The 19,080-nt window shown below is 40.4% G+C and overlaps 1 protein-coding gene across 1 annotated transcript in view; it reads right to left on the minus strand.

Moving 5' to 3' along the window:
* Window positions 1-19,080, minus strand: part of EDIL3 (EGF like and discoidin domains 3) — a 956,986-nt gene that overhangs the window by 25,765 nt on the left and 912,141 nt on the right. The window contains exon 9 of the mRNA XM_077288684.1: window positions 1,902-2,057. Coding sequence (XP_077144799.1) covers window positions 1,902-2,057 — 156 coding nt within the window. The remainder of the gene's footprint in view (window positions 1-1,901; window positions 2,058-19,080) is intronic.

Raw genomic sequence — 19,080 nt, forward strand, 5'->3', positions numbered from 1 at the left:
TGTGGGTTTACAAATTTTTAGTGAAGTATGAACTTTGTGATGTGGATGTGAGATTGTTAGAAAAGAAGAAAGCTGTATATAAGATGATTGAGTGTAGAGAGATGGAATGTGACATTATTGTAGGACGAGCCCATAGGCTGTTCTTGCCAGATTTTAAAATGGTGAGAGGGGATGATGTGCAGAAAGTATGGAAGAAGGTACGTGTGAATGGTATGACAAATAGGCAGAGTGAGATTGTATGGCAGTCATTGCATGGGGTGTTGCCAGTGAGGGAGTTTCTGAAAAATCGGGGTTTAGTGAGGAGTGAGAGGTGTCCGAGGAGTGGATGTGGTGGGAGTGAGAGTGTGGTGCATTTGTTTTGGAATTGTCAGTATGCTAGAAGTGTGATTGCAGGTCTGGGTCGTTTGTGTAAGGAGCTGTGTGAGGTAAATCTGTTGTCTTTTGAGCTCTTTATGTTTGGATTGGGTATGTGTGGGGAGAAGGAGAGAGTATTGTGGTTGATGATGGCATGTATAAAAGAGGTTTTGTGGGATGTGAGGAATGTGTATGTGTTTAAAAGGAAGGATATTGAGGTTAAAAACTGTATAAAAATTATTTTGGGAAAATTGTATTTTTGCTTTGTGTGTGATCAGAGGAGGAGAGGGGAGGTGGATGCAGAGGGAATTTGGAAGACTAAAAAGTGGAAACATTTTGTTAATGTATCTTGAAGTGGTTTTTGGTTGTTAATTAAAACATTTTTTGTGTGTTTTCCAATGATGATGGGAATGGCGGTGGCACTAAGTGTGTGGCACGCTGTTTTGGGAGATGAGTTCCTTATAGTTTTGGTTACCTGACTGTGGAACTTCCCATCTGAGGGGAAAAAAAAAAAAAAAAAAAAAAAAGCTGTCTGTGGATGGATACCATGTTTTGGCATAGGTGGTTTTCCTTTATTGGATGCTGCCCTTCCCGTGGTTGTTCCTTCCCGGTGAAAGACTTGGCTATTCATTGCTTGCATTGAGAAACAGTGATGGTGTCTCCGCGGCTTTTCTACATGCATTTGCATATTTCCCATAAGGGATGGGGGCAGTGTTCTGGATCACTGCGTTGAGAAACACGTGATGGTGTCTCCGCGGTGTTGGATGTTTTGATCTCCCCAAGGTCATTCATCCTTATGTTTATAGTCTTTTCACTAGGCACTGCTCCTAATAGCCAGTTTCCTACTCCACACTGATGAGGGGCAAATACCCCGAAACAGCTGTCTGTGGATGGATACCATGTTTTGGCATAGGTGGTTTTCCTTTATTGGATGCTGCCCTTCCTGTGGTTGTTCCTTCCCAGTGAAAGACCTGGCTATTCATTGCTTGCATTGAGAAATACGTGATGGTGTCTCTGCGGCTTTTCTACATGCATTTGCACGTTTTTCTCAACATATTGCTGCTGGATTCGTTCTAAAGGATGATTACTGGAAATGTGAGCATTGGCTATGTCTATGTTCCCACAATATGTATTTGGTGCATTTTTAATGCTGCTTTGACTTCTGCACCAATTAGCTAGTTTAGACTACTTGCATTTATTTATTGTGATTTTTACTGATTTTTATAAAGGTATCGTTGACATCACATACTGTATACCATGGACTGGTGCCACTGACTGCAGCAACATTATTTCACAGTGTATAATAAATTCTAAAATTTTGCATCTCAACAATATTCATATCCTTGTGATAAGTTTCCTGCTAGCTCTTCTTCTTTAAAAAGATTTTCTTTTACTTTACTTTTTTACGCCATCTGTTCTTTTTTTGGTCAAGTTCACTCACTAGACTGGTAGCTGACAGATTTACAGCCGAAACTCATGACACATTGTACATGTAAAATTAATTTACAAGCCAACAAATCACGGGTCTATCTGTATCCTTACATTACCTTGTCTTTTCTTTGTTTTTCATCTTGATACACAGTCCAGTGTTCTCCATTATTACTGAAAGCAAGCTTGTAAGAACCTACAAACTGCACATGGCCGAAGTCTTTAGCTCCTTGCGTAATAATTCCAGTGACCTTTGTAGGACGAAGGAGATCTACCTAAAAGCCAAAATACAGTTTGATATTACTGACATACCAAATGTAAAGATTTAGAGTTACATGCAAATATACATATACCGTACTTACACACTAGATGTAAAAAGTCTACACACCAGTTACAATTTTAGGTTTTTGTCATGTAAATAAATCACACCAAGAAGAATAATTTCAGAACTTTTTCCACCCTGAATTTTACCTACAATCTGCATAATTTAATTGATAAATAAACTAATAAAAAATAAATAATTCAGAAAGAACTAAAATTATGCAGTTGCAAAAATATGCACACCATTAAAATGATACTTTGTTGAAGTGCCCTTTGAAATTATCAAACCATTCAGTTATTTTGGGGAGAAGTCTGGCACACCTAGAATTGGCAATCTTCGCTCACTATTCCTTGCAGTTGCACTCCAAATCTGTCAGATTGCGAGGGAATCTCCTGTTCACAGCGCCCTCTCAGGACAGCGCACAGATTTTCAATTAGATTCAGAAATGGACTCTAAGTAGGCCATGCTAAACTTTTGGTATTCTTCTGGCAAAGCTATTATCTTATTCATTTGGAGCTATACTTGGGGTCATTGTTGTGCTGAAAGGTTGAACCCATTGAAGCACAGCTATGCAAAATGACCTTCGTTCTCCTTTCTTCCACTGCACACTCTCTGCCCAAAGTAAAGGAAATGAAGCACTTTTGAATAGCATACATGGGGAGTGATACTTTTCTTTAATTTTCTTGAATGCATTGCTTGGAACTCTAATGTGAGCGCCACCAATATACAGTACAGACCAAAAGTTTGGACACGCCTTCTCATTTAAAGATTTTTCTGCATTTTCATGACTATGAAAATTGTACATGCACACTGAAGGCATCAAAACTATGAATTAACACATGTGGAATTATATATTTAACAAAAAAGTGTGAAACAACTGAAAATATGTCTTATATTCTAGGTTCTTCAAAGTAGCCACCTTTTGCTTTGATGACTGCTTTGCACACTCTTGGCATTCTCTTGATGAGCTTCAAGAATGTACAATTTTCATAGTCATGAAAATACAGAAAAATCTTTAAATGAGAAGGTGTGTCCAAACTTTTGGTCTGTACTGTATGTGATGGCATATTGGTCTGCAAGCGAGGGTTGTGAAGGTATATGGACTGCAAAGTTGAGGATTGGTGCCTAATAATTAGAGGTCTAAAAGTTTTGTTGCAAATTTTCAAAAAGATTCTTGACTAAAAGCCCCACTTCCAGCTATTAAAAAAAGCCTAAAAACAATGCTGCCAACACTCCCTGACAGAAGTTATGTCACTTATCCATGTTATGTAAATAAAAGCTTATAACTTGACGTTACATTTATCCATTGGTTGTTTAAATTATTCTTTTGAAAGCTGAAACCCCCCAAAATGTGGCTTAGGTTAAGAAAATAAATTGGCATCAATGCAGAAATATTGATCAGTTAATGGACACAGAATGGTCAGATTTTGGCAAGACAAAAGTTTTGGTGCCCACAGAAAGTAATGTGATATTCAAACAAATAATTAACTTTAAATACAAATATATGTTGCATAATATTGGTGAATGAAGTTGTGGTGCTATTAGAGTCATATTTAATATTTTGTGTGACTTCCTTGAGCTTGAAGGACTTCATCCATGTGGTTCAACAATGATTCATTTAATTTATTAATGAAGTCATCAGGAATAGCAAAGAGTGCAGTCTTACATGCCTCCCAGAGTTTATCTAGATTCTTTGGTTTTGTCTTCCCAGCTTCCTCTTTCATCCTGCCCCAAACATGCTCAATGATGTTCATATCTGGTGACTGGGCTGGCCAGTCCTTGAGCACCTTGATCTTTTTTTACCTGAAGGAACTTTGTTGTAGAGATGGATGTATGAGATGGAGCATCATCCTGATGCAGAATTTGACCCCTTTTATGATTTAGAATATCAGAGGTAGCTAATACTTCTTGATATTTTAGACTATTGATATTGTCTTCCACCTTGCAAATGTTTTGCATACTGAATGTAACCCCAGACCATGAACTTTCCACCAACAAATATAACAGTTTTCTGGGTGTATTTTGGATCCATGCAGGCTCCAGTAGGTCTCCTGCAGTATTTGCGGCAGCAGTGGTGTAATTCTACTGAAGATTCATCAGAGAAATCCACCTTCTGCCACTTTTCCAGCATCCATCTGTTTAGCAGGTTGTGGGACTTTGCACATTTTTTATTTGCCTTTTGTTTAGTGCTGGCTTCTGGGCACTGATTCGACCATGGAGGTCATTTTGAGACAGAATCCTACAAACTCTTCTAGTTGACACAGGGACTTGAGGTGACCAGGCCTGTTGGAGCACTGCTGCAGTGGAAGAGGGGCTTGCTTTTGATTTTCTAATCAACAAACGTTCCTCCTGAGCAATTGTCTTGCGGGGTCTGCCAGACCTGGGCTTGTCAAACACATCTCCAGTCTCTTCAAATCTTTTTTTAATTCTTTGTACTTGACACAGATTCACATTAAAGGTGCCAGTCACCTCTGCAGTGGAACTGGTCTTCAGCCTCTTGATAATTCAGGCTTTGGTCACAGGTTGAATTTTTGGCATGTTGTCTTGCCAAAATCTGACCATTCTGTGTCCATTAACTGATCAATATTTCTGCATTGATGCCAATTTATTTTCTTAACCTAAACCACATTTCGGAGGGTTTCAGCTTTCAAAAGAATAATTTATACAACCAATGGATGAATTTAACGTCAGGTTATATGCTTTTATTTACATAACATGGATAAGCGACATAACCTCTGCCAGTGAGTTTACACGATACTTCACTGTGGCTATGGTGTTCTTTTGGTGATGCACAGTGCTGCCTTGTACCAAACATACCTTTTAGAACTATGGCCAAAAAGTTAAAATTTGCTCTTTTCAGACCATAGAACATTTTCGTTCATGCTTCTGGCAGACTTGATATAGATTGTGGCAAAACATAGCTAGGCTTGTATGTTTTTCTTTGTAAGAAAAGGCTACCACCTTGCCACACACTCCCACAGGCCAAACATATGAAGAATACAGAAAATTGTTGTCACATACAGTACACAACCAGTAATTGCCAGAAATTCCTGCAGCTCCTTTAATGTTGCTGTAGGCCTTGATACAGCCTAATGGACCAATTTTGTTCTTGCCTTTTTATCAATTTTTGAGGGATATCCAGTTCTAGATAATAGTAATAAGTCACTTGGCACTCAAATGGTTTATTTCAGATGAAAAAAGTGAACATCCCATTTAAAGAAACCATTTGAGTGCCAAGTGACTTTTTACTATTTGATTGACGGGCTGGAAACCTGACTTGGGCACCACACAGGATCCTTGAGTGCCGTGTGTTTTGTCTTTATCAGTTCTAGATAATCTCATGTTTTGTGCCAAATTTTAGCCACTTCTTTGCTTCAAAGCTTTTAAATAATTCTTTATGGTATGACCTGTATTACATGACAAATACCTGGCATTTTAACAGAGTTTGTAGAGTTTTTATATGTACTGTAAATAGACAGATGTATCAGGTGTTACCTTCACCTATAAGGAACACAATTGGATACTTATTTACATTGTATTATGATTGGCCTCCACATGCAAATTGCATACAAATGTCCTCCGTACCAAATGAAAGTTCATGAGGGATTAGACATTCTCTTGATGAACGTCTCTGTTCATGATTCATCACTCGAGTAAACATTGATCATGTTACCCTATTGAAATAAGACAAGTCTGGAAACTTTGATAGACGACATCATACAAACTTTAGTAATTTGATTGATAGTTACAAATTACTGCCATATTCCAAATGCAGTTAATTGCTAAATTAATGCACTTGTTTAATATAGCACAAGAAGCCTTGCGTAATGAGCGTGACATTTAAAGTGCAACTTTTATTCTTTAGGAGTTCTTTACGAATTAGTATTCATAGGAGGAATTGTCTGAAATTGGTAAAATATATTAAATATGTTGCAGAATATTGCATATTCTCTACAGACTTTGTGTAATCAGTGCTATTTTGTACAAATGCCATTATTACTGTGCTCGTCTAGTCTTAGACAGATGGGTTAAATTGGACCAAGCTCTTTTCACAGTTGGCATTTTTAAAGCAAATTACTGTATAAACTAAAACCAATTTTCTTTCATGAATAAAAGGAATGATGTACCAGCTTTATTTAGCAAGCTACCACACTATACGCAGCTATAGCCTTCAGGAAAACTCATAAATGCTTCCCTTGTTTTTTTCTGTTTACATAGAAAAACTCACTTGGTGGATCAATACTTAAAGAAATCAAAACATATCTTTGTTGCAGTGAAAGGCTATTACCGGCTATTACACACCAGTACAAATGTATACATTATACACTGCGCCGTCCTTCAAGTGATCAATGAAGAACTTGGTTGGTAAATGGTCTCCTGAGAAATTAAATCAACCATGAAGGATTTTAATGTGAACATAGCTGAGATTTCTTTTGAAATTTTATCTTGCACTCCATTTATAAGTATGAGGCAATATTTCGTGACTCTAGTGTACTTTCTTGGCTAACAAACTGGCATAAAAAAAAACATTTGGAGATCCGGCATAGAAGTTTGGCTAAGCAGCTTAATGTTACTTGGCTGCTAGTGAGAACATACATTATTGAGATTTTTTCCAGCTAGAGCTACGCGAATGGGAATCTCTATCACTCCAAGTAATGGGGAAGTTTATGGCATTCATTTGCTGTCACATGATCTATCAATTTGATGAGCTGTCTGGTATGCACTGCCGCAGAAAGAAAGATATAGTGCTTGTGTGGAGATGCAAGCGGTGTGTCATCCCCAAAGTCGTTAGTAATATTTCTTTGTGCACAAATGTCTAATTTCTGAATTTAATTAGGTCCTTTGAAATTACCCTGTCTGCTACAATCATCTGGGTTTAGACAACCTCATTCAACACCATACTGTTCTGCAATATCAACAATGAGCTTTGCATTTGCATGAGTCTATGTCCTACAATGTAAGATGACAGCAGTAAGGAAATAAATAAGAGTGACAAATAGAGGAGAACCTGGGGGCTTTATGTATCACCCATCCATCATCTGTATCAAAGTAATATGTTATCTACTCCAAGATATCTTCATGGAAATAGCAGCTAGGACGTTCTAGGGGAAATACTGTCCCAGTGGTCTTCCAATGTCTGATTGACCACGCAGTTGGTCATAATCAGATGTTGAGAGTTTGCCCCAAATCCAACCTCCTATAGACATACAGTATGTACTTAGTTTTGTGTACTTAGATTTAACAGGAATGGGGAAAGCAAGCTTACCTTATACAAACCCTTTAAGCAATGTAAAAAAAAAAACGATTGGGCACGTTGATATTTTAAGGAAATCTGTCATGTGAAAAAAATGCCATGAACCAGCAGATATGGGGTTAATCTGCAGGCTAATTACATTCTGAAGCTGTGTGGCCACAAATAAAAGCCTGGCTACTTGGAGGAAATTAATTTTAAACCTCTCAGCAGCCTTGGGCTCTTAGTCATTGATGCTGAGCTTCAGCCACCTCGGGACATAATGGTAAGTGGCTGATACCTCACCCTGGCAGTGACTGACAGCTGGCGTAGCACTGGTACACTGTAGAGCTGTCAGTGCCGGATTGTGGTTACAGCCATGGCTCACTAAGCACTGAGTGGGGCCTAACGCAGTGCCAGCCATGCCTCTATGACTGAAAGGCTGCAGCTGCCAGGAAGAAAAAAGTTAATTTCCTCCTGATATTCAGTGCAGTGGCCACAGGGCTTCAAAATGCTATTAACCTGCAGATTAACACTATATTTGTTGGTTAATAGCATTTTATTTTGCACATGACCGGTTCCCTTAAATGCTATCTGTGTCAGTTCCTACACAATAACATTGAAATGATTTGTCCATAGTTATCTAGTTTGTTGGAAAGCTTCATAACATGGTCAAAGTGAAATTTCTACATCCATAATAGCCGGCAAAAAAATATATAAGGTCTGTCCATCAAGCCAAGTGATTTTCTCCCCAGTCATGATGGGGGCCTGTTGGAGTCAGACACTCCTGATTGATTGAGAGGCACTCATCTGGCGAGTGGCATGCGCCTCCATGCCAGGAATCATAGTCCAGTCCCTGAGTGAAATAGGATTTCTGGCATAAAATCTGGCGTCATGCTCTCACCACACCCCCATAGTGCCCCAGCTCCACCAAAATGGCTGCTGTGAAAACACCAAAATTTGCAACATTTTTTCACAAGTCTGAGTTGTCCAAAACGTTTTGCACTTTTCAAAGCAATTCACGCCAGATTTATGGCAAAATTGCTTTGATTTGTCAAGACAATAAAGTATTAAAATCAGGGATAATTTTACAACACAATCAAGAGTAAACTGATGTCTCTTTGGTCGCCTATCACAGGGGATGTCAAATAATGTTTATGGGTTAAGCTAAAAGTTGGTTAAAAAATTAAAAAGAGTAGTGTTTTGTCAAAATATGACCCCTGTTTTCTATCATAGCAATCCTATGAACATTGATACACAATTGTCCATTGTGAGAGCGCATCATCTAATGCCTTTAGTGCTGAACATTCACATAAAGAAAGGAAGTAGCTGTTCACATGTAAAGCGACATGCAATAAATGGCGCTATAATAATAAATAATAATATACACAATTAACATTGGAGCCACATAATGATTACATACGAGCAAAGGTTTGTGGATGGAGGAATTATTTTTTCTCTTTACAGCAAATTGCTGTCTTCAGTTTCATTGGCTAAAATACTCAGATATTAGATAAACTTTTTTTTAAACAAGTGATTGTGTAATAAGATGGAAAAGATGCAGGTAAAAGTTATCAGATATGTTGATATAATTACGAGTGATTAGCGAATAAACTCGTTACTCAAGATTTCCCCAGCATGCTTGGGGGTCCTCCCAGTATTTTTTAGTGCTCGGAGATTTAGTTTTTTTTGCCGCAGCTGAATGATTTACATCTCTTAGCCAGCTTGATTACATATGGGGATTCCCTAGCAACCAGGCCACCCCCACATGTACTTATGCTGGCTAACAGATGTAAAAAATACTCGGAGGACCCCCGAGCATGCTCGAGAAATCTCGAGTAACAAGTATATTCGCTCATCACTAATAATTACACTTTTGCTTTATGCTCCATCATTGTATTCTGATCTGAAATTCTATATCACCTTTAATGCAATCACAAACTATAAACACCAACGTATTCCAACTTGGTTCTTCAGATTATAGATGTTTGATTCTTAAAGTGTAGTCACCTGTTATGTTTAGTCATTCATTTGCATACCCAGCTCTGAACAATATTATTATGAGGAATGATAAAATTACCTTTTGTGACACAACTGTATATATTTTCATAATTCACAGCAGTCCTGTGTCGTTTCCTGGGATAAGCCAAATAAACAGCAGACTTCCTGTTCGGTGAGCTTTCAGTTGCAAACTATATCCTGCTTCTCCTTATTCTGATAACATTGCATAATACTGTCACTGACTCCTGGCTGTACACATAATGGCCCTTATTCATCAGTATTGTTTGCTTTTTTAGTTTATTTATTTTTACTCGCTTATATGCTCCCATTAATTCCACAGCACTTTACAGACATAATCATCACTGTCCCCAATGAAATTCACAATCTAAATTCCCTATCATTATATCTTTGAAGTGAGAGGGGAACTGGAAAATCCACATAAACACGGGGAGAACATACAATCTTCTCCCAGATTGTCTTTCTTTTTTCTTTTTATATTTTTCTTTGACAACTTTGCTTATCCAGATACTTTAGACAGATTCAGAAAATGTCCCCCCTTAATCCCTTACTGACATCTGAAGTACTATCCTGTCGAGATGACCTTGGACCGTATGACCATGGACAGAATAGTACATCATACGCAATCAACTGCGCTCACGGGGGGATCGTGGCCGGGTGTCAGCTGATTCTCACAGCTGACACCTGGCACTATGTGCCAGGAGTGGTCACGAACCACACTTTAACCCCCAAAACACTGCAATCAAACAAGATCGCAGTGTTCCGATGGCGTAGGGAAGCATCGCGCAGGGAGGGGGCTCCCTGCGTGCTTCCCTAAGACCCTCAGAGCGACGTTATGGGATTGCGTTGTTCCGAGGGTCTCCTCCCTGCCGGCCACCAGATCCAAGATGGCTATGGAGTCCTTCTGGGTCCTGCAGGGAGGTGGCTTGTCAGTGCCTGCTGAGAGCAGGACCTGAGAAGCCTCCTACACTGCATGTCAGATCGCTGATCTGACACAGTACTCTGCAAAGTTTCAGATCAGCGATCTGACTTTATACAGTGATGTCCCACCCTGGGACAATGTAAAAAAGTAAAAAAAAAATAACGTGTAAAAATATATTTTAAAAATGACTAAATAAAGAAAAATGAATAAATATTTTTCCCAAAAATAAATTTCTATATGTAAATAGAAAACAATAAAATTACACATATTTAGTTTTACCGCGTCCATAAGGACCCGACCTATAAAACTGTCCCACTAGTTAACCCCTTCAGCTAACACAGAAAAAATAGATAAAAAACGAGGCAAAAAAATAGTGCTTTATCAAACAAAAAGTAGAATAACACGCAATCAAAAAGACAGATATAAATAAACATGGTACCACTGAAAACGTCATCTTGTCCCACAAAAAACAAGCCACAATACAGTGTCATCAGCAAAAAAAATAAAAAAATTATAGCCCTCAGAATAAAGGAATTAAAAAATTATTTTTTTATATAAAATAGTTTTTATTGTATAAAAACGCCAAAATATAAAAGAATTATATAAATGAGGTATCGCTGTAATTGTACTAACCCGAAGAATAAAACTGCTTTATCAATTTTACCATATGCGGAATGGTATAAACACCACACCCAAAAGAAGTTCATGAATTGCTGGTTTTTGTTCATTCTGCCTCACAAAAATCATAAAAGCAATTAAAAAATGTCATGTGGCAGAAAATGGTACCAATAAAAATGGCAACTTTTTCCGCAAAAACAGGACCTCACATGACTCTGTTGGCTAAAGTTTGGACAAATTATAGCTCTCAAAATGTGGTGATGCAAAAACTATTTTTTGCAATAAATAGCGTCTTTTAGTGTGTGACAGCTGCCAAACAAAAACCTGCTATAAAAACCCACTATAAATAGTAAATCAAACCCCCTTTATCACCCCTTTTTTAGGGAAAAATAATAAAATAAAAAATGTATTTATTTCCATTTTCCCATAAGGGTTAGGGTTAAAGTTATGGTTGGGGCAAAAGTTAGGATTAGGGTTAAGGCTAAAGTTACGGCTAGGGTTTGGTATAAAGTTAGGGTTAGGGTTGGGGCTAAAGTTAGGGTTGGGGCTAGAGATGGGATTAGGGCTTGGATTATGTTTACGGTTGGGATTAGGGTTAGGTGTGTGTCATGGTTAGGGGTGTGGTTATGGTTATGGTTAGGGTTGGGATTAGGGTTAGGGGTATGTTGGGGTTTGGGGTGTGCTGGGGTTAGGGGTGTGGTTAAGGTTGGGATTAGTGGTAGGAGCGTGTTCGTGTTAGGGTTGGAATTAGAATTGGGGGTTTCCACTGTTTAGGCACATCAGTGGCTCTCCAAACGCGACATGACGTCCGATCTCAATTCCAGCCAATTCTGCGTTGAAAAAGTATAACAGTGCTCCTTCCCTTCCAAGCTCTGCTGTGCGCCCAAACAGTGGTTTACTACCACATATGGGGTGTCAGCGTACTCAGGACAAATTGGACAACAAATTTCTGGGCCCAATTTCTCCTGTTACCCTTGGAAAAATACAAAACTGGGGGCTGAAAAATCATTTTTGTGGGAAAAAATGATTTTTTATTTTCACAGCTCTGCATTATAGTGAAACACTTGGGGGTTCAAAGTTCTCAAAACACATCTAGATAAGTTTCTTCGTGGTCAAGTTTCCAAAATGGGGTCACTTGTTGGTGGTTTCTTCTGTTTAGGCACATCAGTAGCTCTGCAAATGTAACATGACGCCCGCAGACCATTCCATCAAAGTTTGCATTCCAAAACACCACTACTTCCCTTCCGAGCCCCGACGTTTGCACAAACAGTAGTTTTCTACCACAAATGGGGTATCAGCGTACTCAGGACAAATTTGACAACAACTTTTGGTGTCCAATTTCTCTTGTTATGCTTGGGAAACAACAGAACTGGGGGCAAAAAATCATTTTTGTGAAAAAAAAAGGATTTTTTTATTTTCACGGCTCTGCGTTATAAACTTTAGTGAAACACCTGAGGGTTCAAACTTCTTACAACACATCTAGATAAATTCCTTGGGGGGTCTAGTTTACAAAATGGGGTTACTTGTGGGGTGGGGGGTTACTTGTGTTTCTATTGTTTAGGTACATCAGAGGCTCTGCAAACGCAACGTGACACCCGCAGACAAATCCATCTAAGTCTGCATTCCAAAATGGCGCTCCTTCCCTTCCGAGGACTATCATGTGCCCAAACGGTGGTTCCCCCAACATATGGGGTAAGAGCGTACTTAGGACAAATTACACAACAACTTTAGCTGCTCAATTTTTCCTGTTACCCTTGGAAAAATAAAAAATTGGGGCAAAAGTTTCATTTTTGTGAAAAAAATATGACTTTTTATTTTTAACGGCTCTACATTATAAACTTCTGTGAAGCACTTGGGGGTTCAAATTGCTCAACACACATCTAGATATGTTCCTTAGAGGGTTTACTTACCAAAATGGTGTTACTTGTGTTTGGTTTCCACTGTTTAGGCATAGCAGGGGCTCTCCAAACGCGACATGAAGTCCTATCTCAATTCCAGCCAATTTTGCATTGAAAAGTCAAAACGCACTCCTTCTCTTCCGAGCTCTGCCATGCACCCAAACAGTGGTTTACCCCGCATATGGGGTATCAGCGTACTCAGAACAAATTTCACAACAACCTTTGGGTTCCAATTTCTCCTGGTACCCTTTGGAAAGTAAAAAATTGGGGGCAAAAAAATCACTCTTGTGAAAAAAATATGATTTTTTATTATTGCGGCTCTAAACTTCTGTGAAGCACTCGAGGGTTCAAAGTGCTCACCACACATCTAGATAAGTTTCTTAGGGGGTCTGTTAGGGGTTGAGTTCCCGCCTCTGCACAGGGGGAATCTCGAACCATCTCTGCTGTAGTCTCCCATTCTTCTCCAGCCGCAGTGGAGCCTGCTCAGCGGAGACGTCGGTCCCAGCCTCTGGCTCAGTCTGATACGGTGCAGATGATTACTGCTGCCTTTCCAGGCTCAGCCATTGTAGCCAGTAGCCCATTGGTCCTCTAGGAAGGTCCTGAAGTTGCTGCAGTTATAAAAGGTTTGCATGGCCGCAAGGCCATGCGCTAGTATTAACCTATGTTATGAGCTCAGCACCAGCGTGGTTATGCTTGCATGTGATCAGGGTTCGGCTGAAATAAGCCCCTAGAATGCCGGCACCTCCGGTGAGGAGTTTGGGTATGTGAATTCAGGGTTTGGCTGAAATAAGCCCCTAGAATTCCGGCACCTCCGGTGAGGAGTTTTGTGTGTGCTATGTTGACTGTATGACCACTGTCGGCTCTATTAGGTAGCTGTTCCTATGTGAGGTTAACAGGGCACAGTGTTCTCTTTCTCATGCGAATCTGTGAAGTAACAGAGTTCGCTTATACCGCCATAGAGTACTGACTTTTCCTAGCAGCAGATTCTCTCCTGCACGGTGGACCTCAGGTTGCGAACGCACCTACTACTCAATATATATATATATATATATATATATATATATATATATATATATATATACTAGGTGTGTTCCGCCAACCCTAACAGGGTCTACTTTCCAAAATGGTGTCACTTGTGGGGAGTTTTCACTGTTTAGGCACATTAGGGGCTCTCCAAACATGACATGGCGTCCCATCTCAATTCCAGCCAATTTTGCATTGAAAAGTAAAACGGCGCTCCTTCCCTTCCGAGCTCTGCCATGCGCCCAAACAGTGGTTTACCCCAACATATGGGGTATCAGAGTACTCAGGACAAATTTTACAACAACTTTTGGGGTCCAATTTCTCCTGTTACTCTTGGTAAAATAAAATAAAACAAAAAACCCTTTTTAATTCAGGTGGTCCTAGACATGGTTGCTTCCCCTGCAGTTCATGCATTGCGTGCCCCAATATACTGAGATGTGGGACCTTTATATCATCAGACTGAAGCAGGGAGTACACTATCTGTGATTATATTTCTTGTAACACTACACACGTGATTTATTATGCCACCTGTCCCTGCTCCCTGATATATATTGGTCTCACATCTAGAGAATTAAAAATTAGAACTCGGGAGCACGTACGTGATGTTTTGGTAGCGAGGGAGGTATCAGATTTATCTACACTAAAAACGATACCAAGGCACTTCAGGGTTTGTCATGGGTCTGACCCCAGTGGCCTGAAGGTTAGAGGTATTGATCGGATTCATGTTGGTATTAGGGGTAGTGATGTTAAGCAGATTTTAGCCCAACGCGAATGTAGATGGAACACTATCTTGGACACTATGTCCCCGAAGGGATTGAATGAAAAACTGAGCTTCGCACCCTTTCTTTGATTTGTCCAAGTGGTGGCCACATTTGGATGACCGGTCCCCACAGTCTCGTGCACGATGTGTTTTTCTAAATTGTAAATTATTTTCCCGAAATAATTTATGAGTCTGCGCTATTTTTATATTATTTTTTGTTTTTAACTTGATGTTATCTTTGTCCTTTTTAGCTATTTATTTCAATGGATGTTCCACATGTCACCTCTCTGATGAAACCATCTTACCCTTTTGGGATCCCATTCGTTTAGGCCAGCTACAGAACTTGCGGATCTGGGGTCATATCTGTTTTCACGATTTGGACTGCTTACAGTAATATGGGACACTTATTGTTCCATTTTGTAGTGTTGCTATCTTGGAGTAGCATTTTTATAAATGTGTTAAATGTATTTATTATATAATAACATGATAATTGTATTAATATTTTCTCACTATTTCTACTTACTGTATGTTGCATCACCTTTGTCATTTGTATTGAATGGCTCTTCTATAATACACACTTTTCTAGCAGCGCTATTTATTTATCTTTTACTATTCATAGTTATTCATAGTTTTGCACTTACTTATTTATCACTGTCACTTTTTTATTATTCCTGTCCGCATCATTTTTTGATACTTTGTATATATTAATACTTGCGATATGTGACAGGGCTGTGGTATGGGGATTCAGTTTTCGCTCCTTACCATCTTCCTGGTCTTCAACATCATGGCCGCTGAGAGTGCACGTGCGCAGTGTGTTCACCCGGCACTGTCTTTTTCATCTGCCATCTGTAGTACACGCAGTGCGCATGTTTATTGACATCATGGGGTGAGGGGTCACCCGCATACCCAATGTGTGTCTGACGGCGGTGGGAAAGACGCTTTTCGAGTAAGCGGGGTCATATGCACATGCGCCATTATGAATTGGCGAGCTGTGGATCTATAAATGGGTCATTATGGACGGGACTATTATGCTACTTCCCCTTTTGAGAAAGCAGGCACGCGAAACGCGCGTCAGGGGTTGTGGGGAGATCCTTGCCGGTCCTGATTCACCAAAGGTAAGCATTATACTTAATATAGTGCCTTACTTTGAGGTGGCCGTTCATGGGTGTTCACTATGGAATGATATGTGGTTGATGACAAACTATTATGCGGACGTGAGTCTGCACCTATGTACTGCTACCCCTGCTTGCCCATGCTATACCATTGATCGGGAGGGTTTCCTCTGGGTACTGGCATTGTTTCCTCCTTATCCTACTTGTGATCCTTTGTATTTAAAGGTTATATCTGTTTATTTGTTGAATTATTTAATAAAATAATTCTCTTTTATTTTGGTTGGTAATGTATTTGTTTACTCCTTCCTTTTTTGTTCACATGTCACTGGAGTACTACATTGGGGTTATCATTGTTGCATGAGTTGGGGAGAGCTGGAGATTGAAATATGCTCTTGGCCCATATGATTACTACGTGCTGTTTGATTTAGTTAATTATATAGACGATCTGTCAGCTCTCCTGTGTGGTGTAGTATATGGTGGATCTGTCAGCTCTCCTGTGTGGTGTAGTATACAGAGGATCTGTCAGCTCTCATGTGTGGTGTAGTATATAGAGGATCTGTCAGCTCTCCTGTGTGGTGTAGTATATAGAGGATCTGTCAGCTCTCCTATGCGGTGTAGTTTAGAGAGGATCTGTCAGCTCTCGTGTGTGGTGTAGTATATAGAGGATCTGTCAGCTCTCGTGTGTGGTGTAGTATATAGAGGACCTGTCAGCTCTCCTGTGTGGTGTAGTATATAGAGGATCTGTCAGCTCTCGTGTGTGGTGTAGTATATAGAGGATCTGTCAGCTCTCCTGTGTAATGTAGTATATAGAGGATCTGTCAGCTCTCCTATGTGGTGTAGTATATAGAGGATCTGTCAGCTCTCGTGTGTGGTGTAGTATATAGAGGACCTGTCAGCTCTCCTGTCTGGTGTAGTATATAGAGGATCTGTCAGCTCTCGTGTGTGGTGTAGTATATAGAGGATCTGTCAGCTCTCCTGTGTGGTGTAGTATATAGAGGATCTGTCAGCTCTCCTATGTGGTGTAGTTTATAGAGGATCTGTCAGCTCTCGTGTGTGGTGTAGTATATAGAGGACCTGTCAGCTCTCCTGTGTGGTGTAGTATATAGAGGATCTGTCAGCTCTCCTGTGTGGTGTAGTATATAGAGGATCTGTCAGCTCTCCTTTGTGGTGTAGTACATAGAGGATCTGTCAGCTCTCCTGTATGATGTAGTATATAGAGGATCTGTCAGCTCTCGTGTGTGGTGCAGTGTATAGAGTTTCTGTCAGCTCTCCTGTATAATGTAGTATATAGAGGATCTGTCAGCTCTCCTGTGTAGTGTGGTATATAGAGGATCTGTCAGCTCTCCTGTGTGGTGTGGTATATAGAGGATCTGTCAGCTCTCCTGTGTGGTGTAGTATATAGAGGATCTTTCAGCTCTCCTGTGTGGTGAAGTATATAGAGGATCTGTCAGCTCTCGTGTGTGGTGTAGTATATAGAGGATCTGTCAGCTCTCGTGTGTGGTGTAGTGTATAGAGGTTCTGTCAGCTCTCCTGTGTAATGTAGTATATAGAGGATCTGTCAGCTCTTCTGTGTAGTGTGGTATATAGAGGATCTGTCAGCTCTCCTGTGTGGTGTAGTATATAGAGGATCTGTCAGCTCTCCTGTGTAGTGTGGTATATAGAGGATCTGTCAGCTCTCCTGTGTGGTGTGGTATATAGAGGATCTGTCAGCTCTCCTGTGTGGTGTATTGTATAGAGGATCCGTCAGCTCTCCTGTGTGGTGTGGTATATAGAGGATCTGTCAGCTCTCCTGTATGATGTAGTATATAGAGGATCTGTCAGCTCTTGTGTGTGGTGTAGTATATAGAGGATCTGTCAGCTCTCGTGTGTGGTGTAGTATATAGAGGATCTGTCAGCTCTCCTGTGTGGTGTAGTATATAGAGGATCTGTCAGCTCTCCTGTATGATGTAGTATATAGAGGATCTGTCAGCTCTCGTGTGTGGTGTAGTACATAGAGGATCTGTCAGCTCTTGTGTGTGGTGTAGTATATAGAGGATCTGTCAGCTCTCCCGTGTGGTGTAGTGTATAGAGTATCTGTCAGCTCTCCTGTGTGGTGTAGTATATGGTGGATCTGTCAGCTCTCCTGTATGGTGTAGTATATAGAGGATCTGTCAGCTCTCCCGTGTGGTGTAGTGTATAGAGTATCTGTCAGCTCTCCTGTGTGGTGTAGTATATGGTGGATCTGTCAGCTCTCCTGTATGGTGTAGTATATAGAGGATCTCTCAGCTCTCCCGTGTGGTGTAGTGTATAGAGTATCTGTCAGCTCTCCTGTGTGGTGTAGTATATGGTGGATCTGTCAGCTCTCCTGTATGGTGTAGTATATAGAGGATCTGTCAGCTCTCCCATGTGGTGTAGTATATAGAGGATCTGTCAGCTCTCCCGTGTGGTGTAGTGTATAGAGTATCTGTCAGCTCTCCTGTGTGGTGTAGTATATGGTGGATCTGTCAGCTCTCCTGTATGGTGTAGTATATAGAGGATCTGTCAGCTCTCCCGTGTGGTGTAGTGTATAGAGTATCTGTCAGCTCTCCTGTGCGGTGTAGTATATAGAGGACCTGTCAGCTCTCCTGTGTGGTGTAGTATATAGAGGATCTATCAGCTGTCCTGTGTGGTGTAGTATATAGAGGATCTGTCAGCTCTCCTGTGTGGTGTAGTATATAGAGGATCTGTCAGCTCTCGTGTGTGGTGTAGTATATAGAGCATCTGTCAGCTCTCCTGTGCGGTGTAGTATATAGAGGGTCTGTCAGCTCTCCTGTGTGGTGTAGTGTATAGAGTATCTGTCAGCTCTCCTGTGCGGTGTAGTATATAGAGGGTCTGTCAGCTCTCCCTTGTGGTGTAGTATATAGATGATCTGTCAGCTCTCCTGTGTGGTGTAGTATATAGAGGATCTGTCAGCTCTCGTGTGTGGTGTAGTATATAGAGGGTATGTCAGCTCTCGTGTGTTGTGTAGTATATAGAGGATATGTCAGCTCTCGTGTGTTGTGTAGTATATAGAGGACCTGTCAGCTCTCCTGTGTAGTGTGGTATATAGAGGATCTGTCAGCTCTCCTGTGTGGTGTGGTATATAGAGGATCCGTCAGCTCTCGTGTGTGGTGTAGTGTATAGAGGATCCATCAGCTCTGCTGTGTGGTGTAGTATATAGAGGATCTGTCAGCTCTCCTGTATGATGTAGTATATAGAGGATCTGTCAGCTCTCCTGTATGATGTAGTATATAGAGGATCTGTCAGCTCTCGTGTGTGGTGTAGTATATAGAGGATATGTCAGCTCTCGTGTGTGGTGTAGTATATAGAGGATCTGTCAGCTCTCCCGTGTGGTGTAGTATATAGAGGATCTGTCAGCTCTCGTGTGTGGTGTAGT

The sequence above is a fragment of the Ranitomeya variabilis genome, chromosome 1 (assembly GCF_051348905.1).
Source record: "Ranitomeya variabilis isolate aRanVar5 chromosome 1, aRanVar5.hap1, whole genome shotgun sequence".
Taxonomy (NCBI): domain Eukaryota; kingdom Metazoa; phylum Chordata; class Amphibia; order Anura; family Dendrobatidae; genus Ranitomeya; species Ranitomeya variabilis.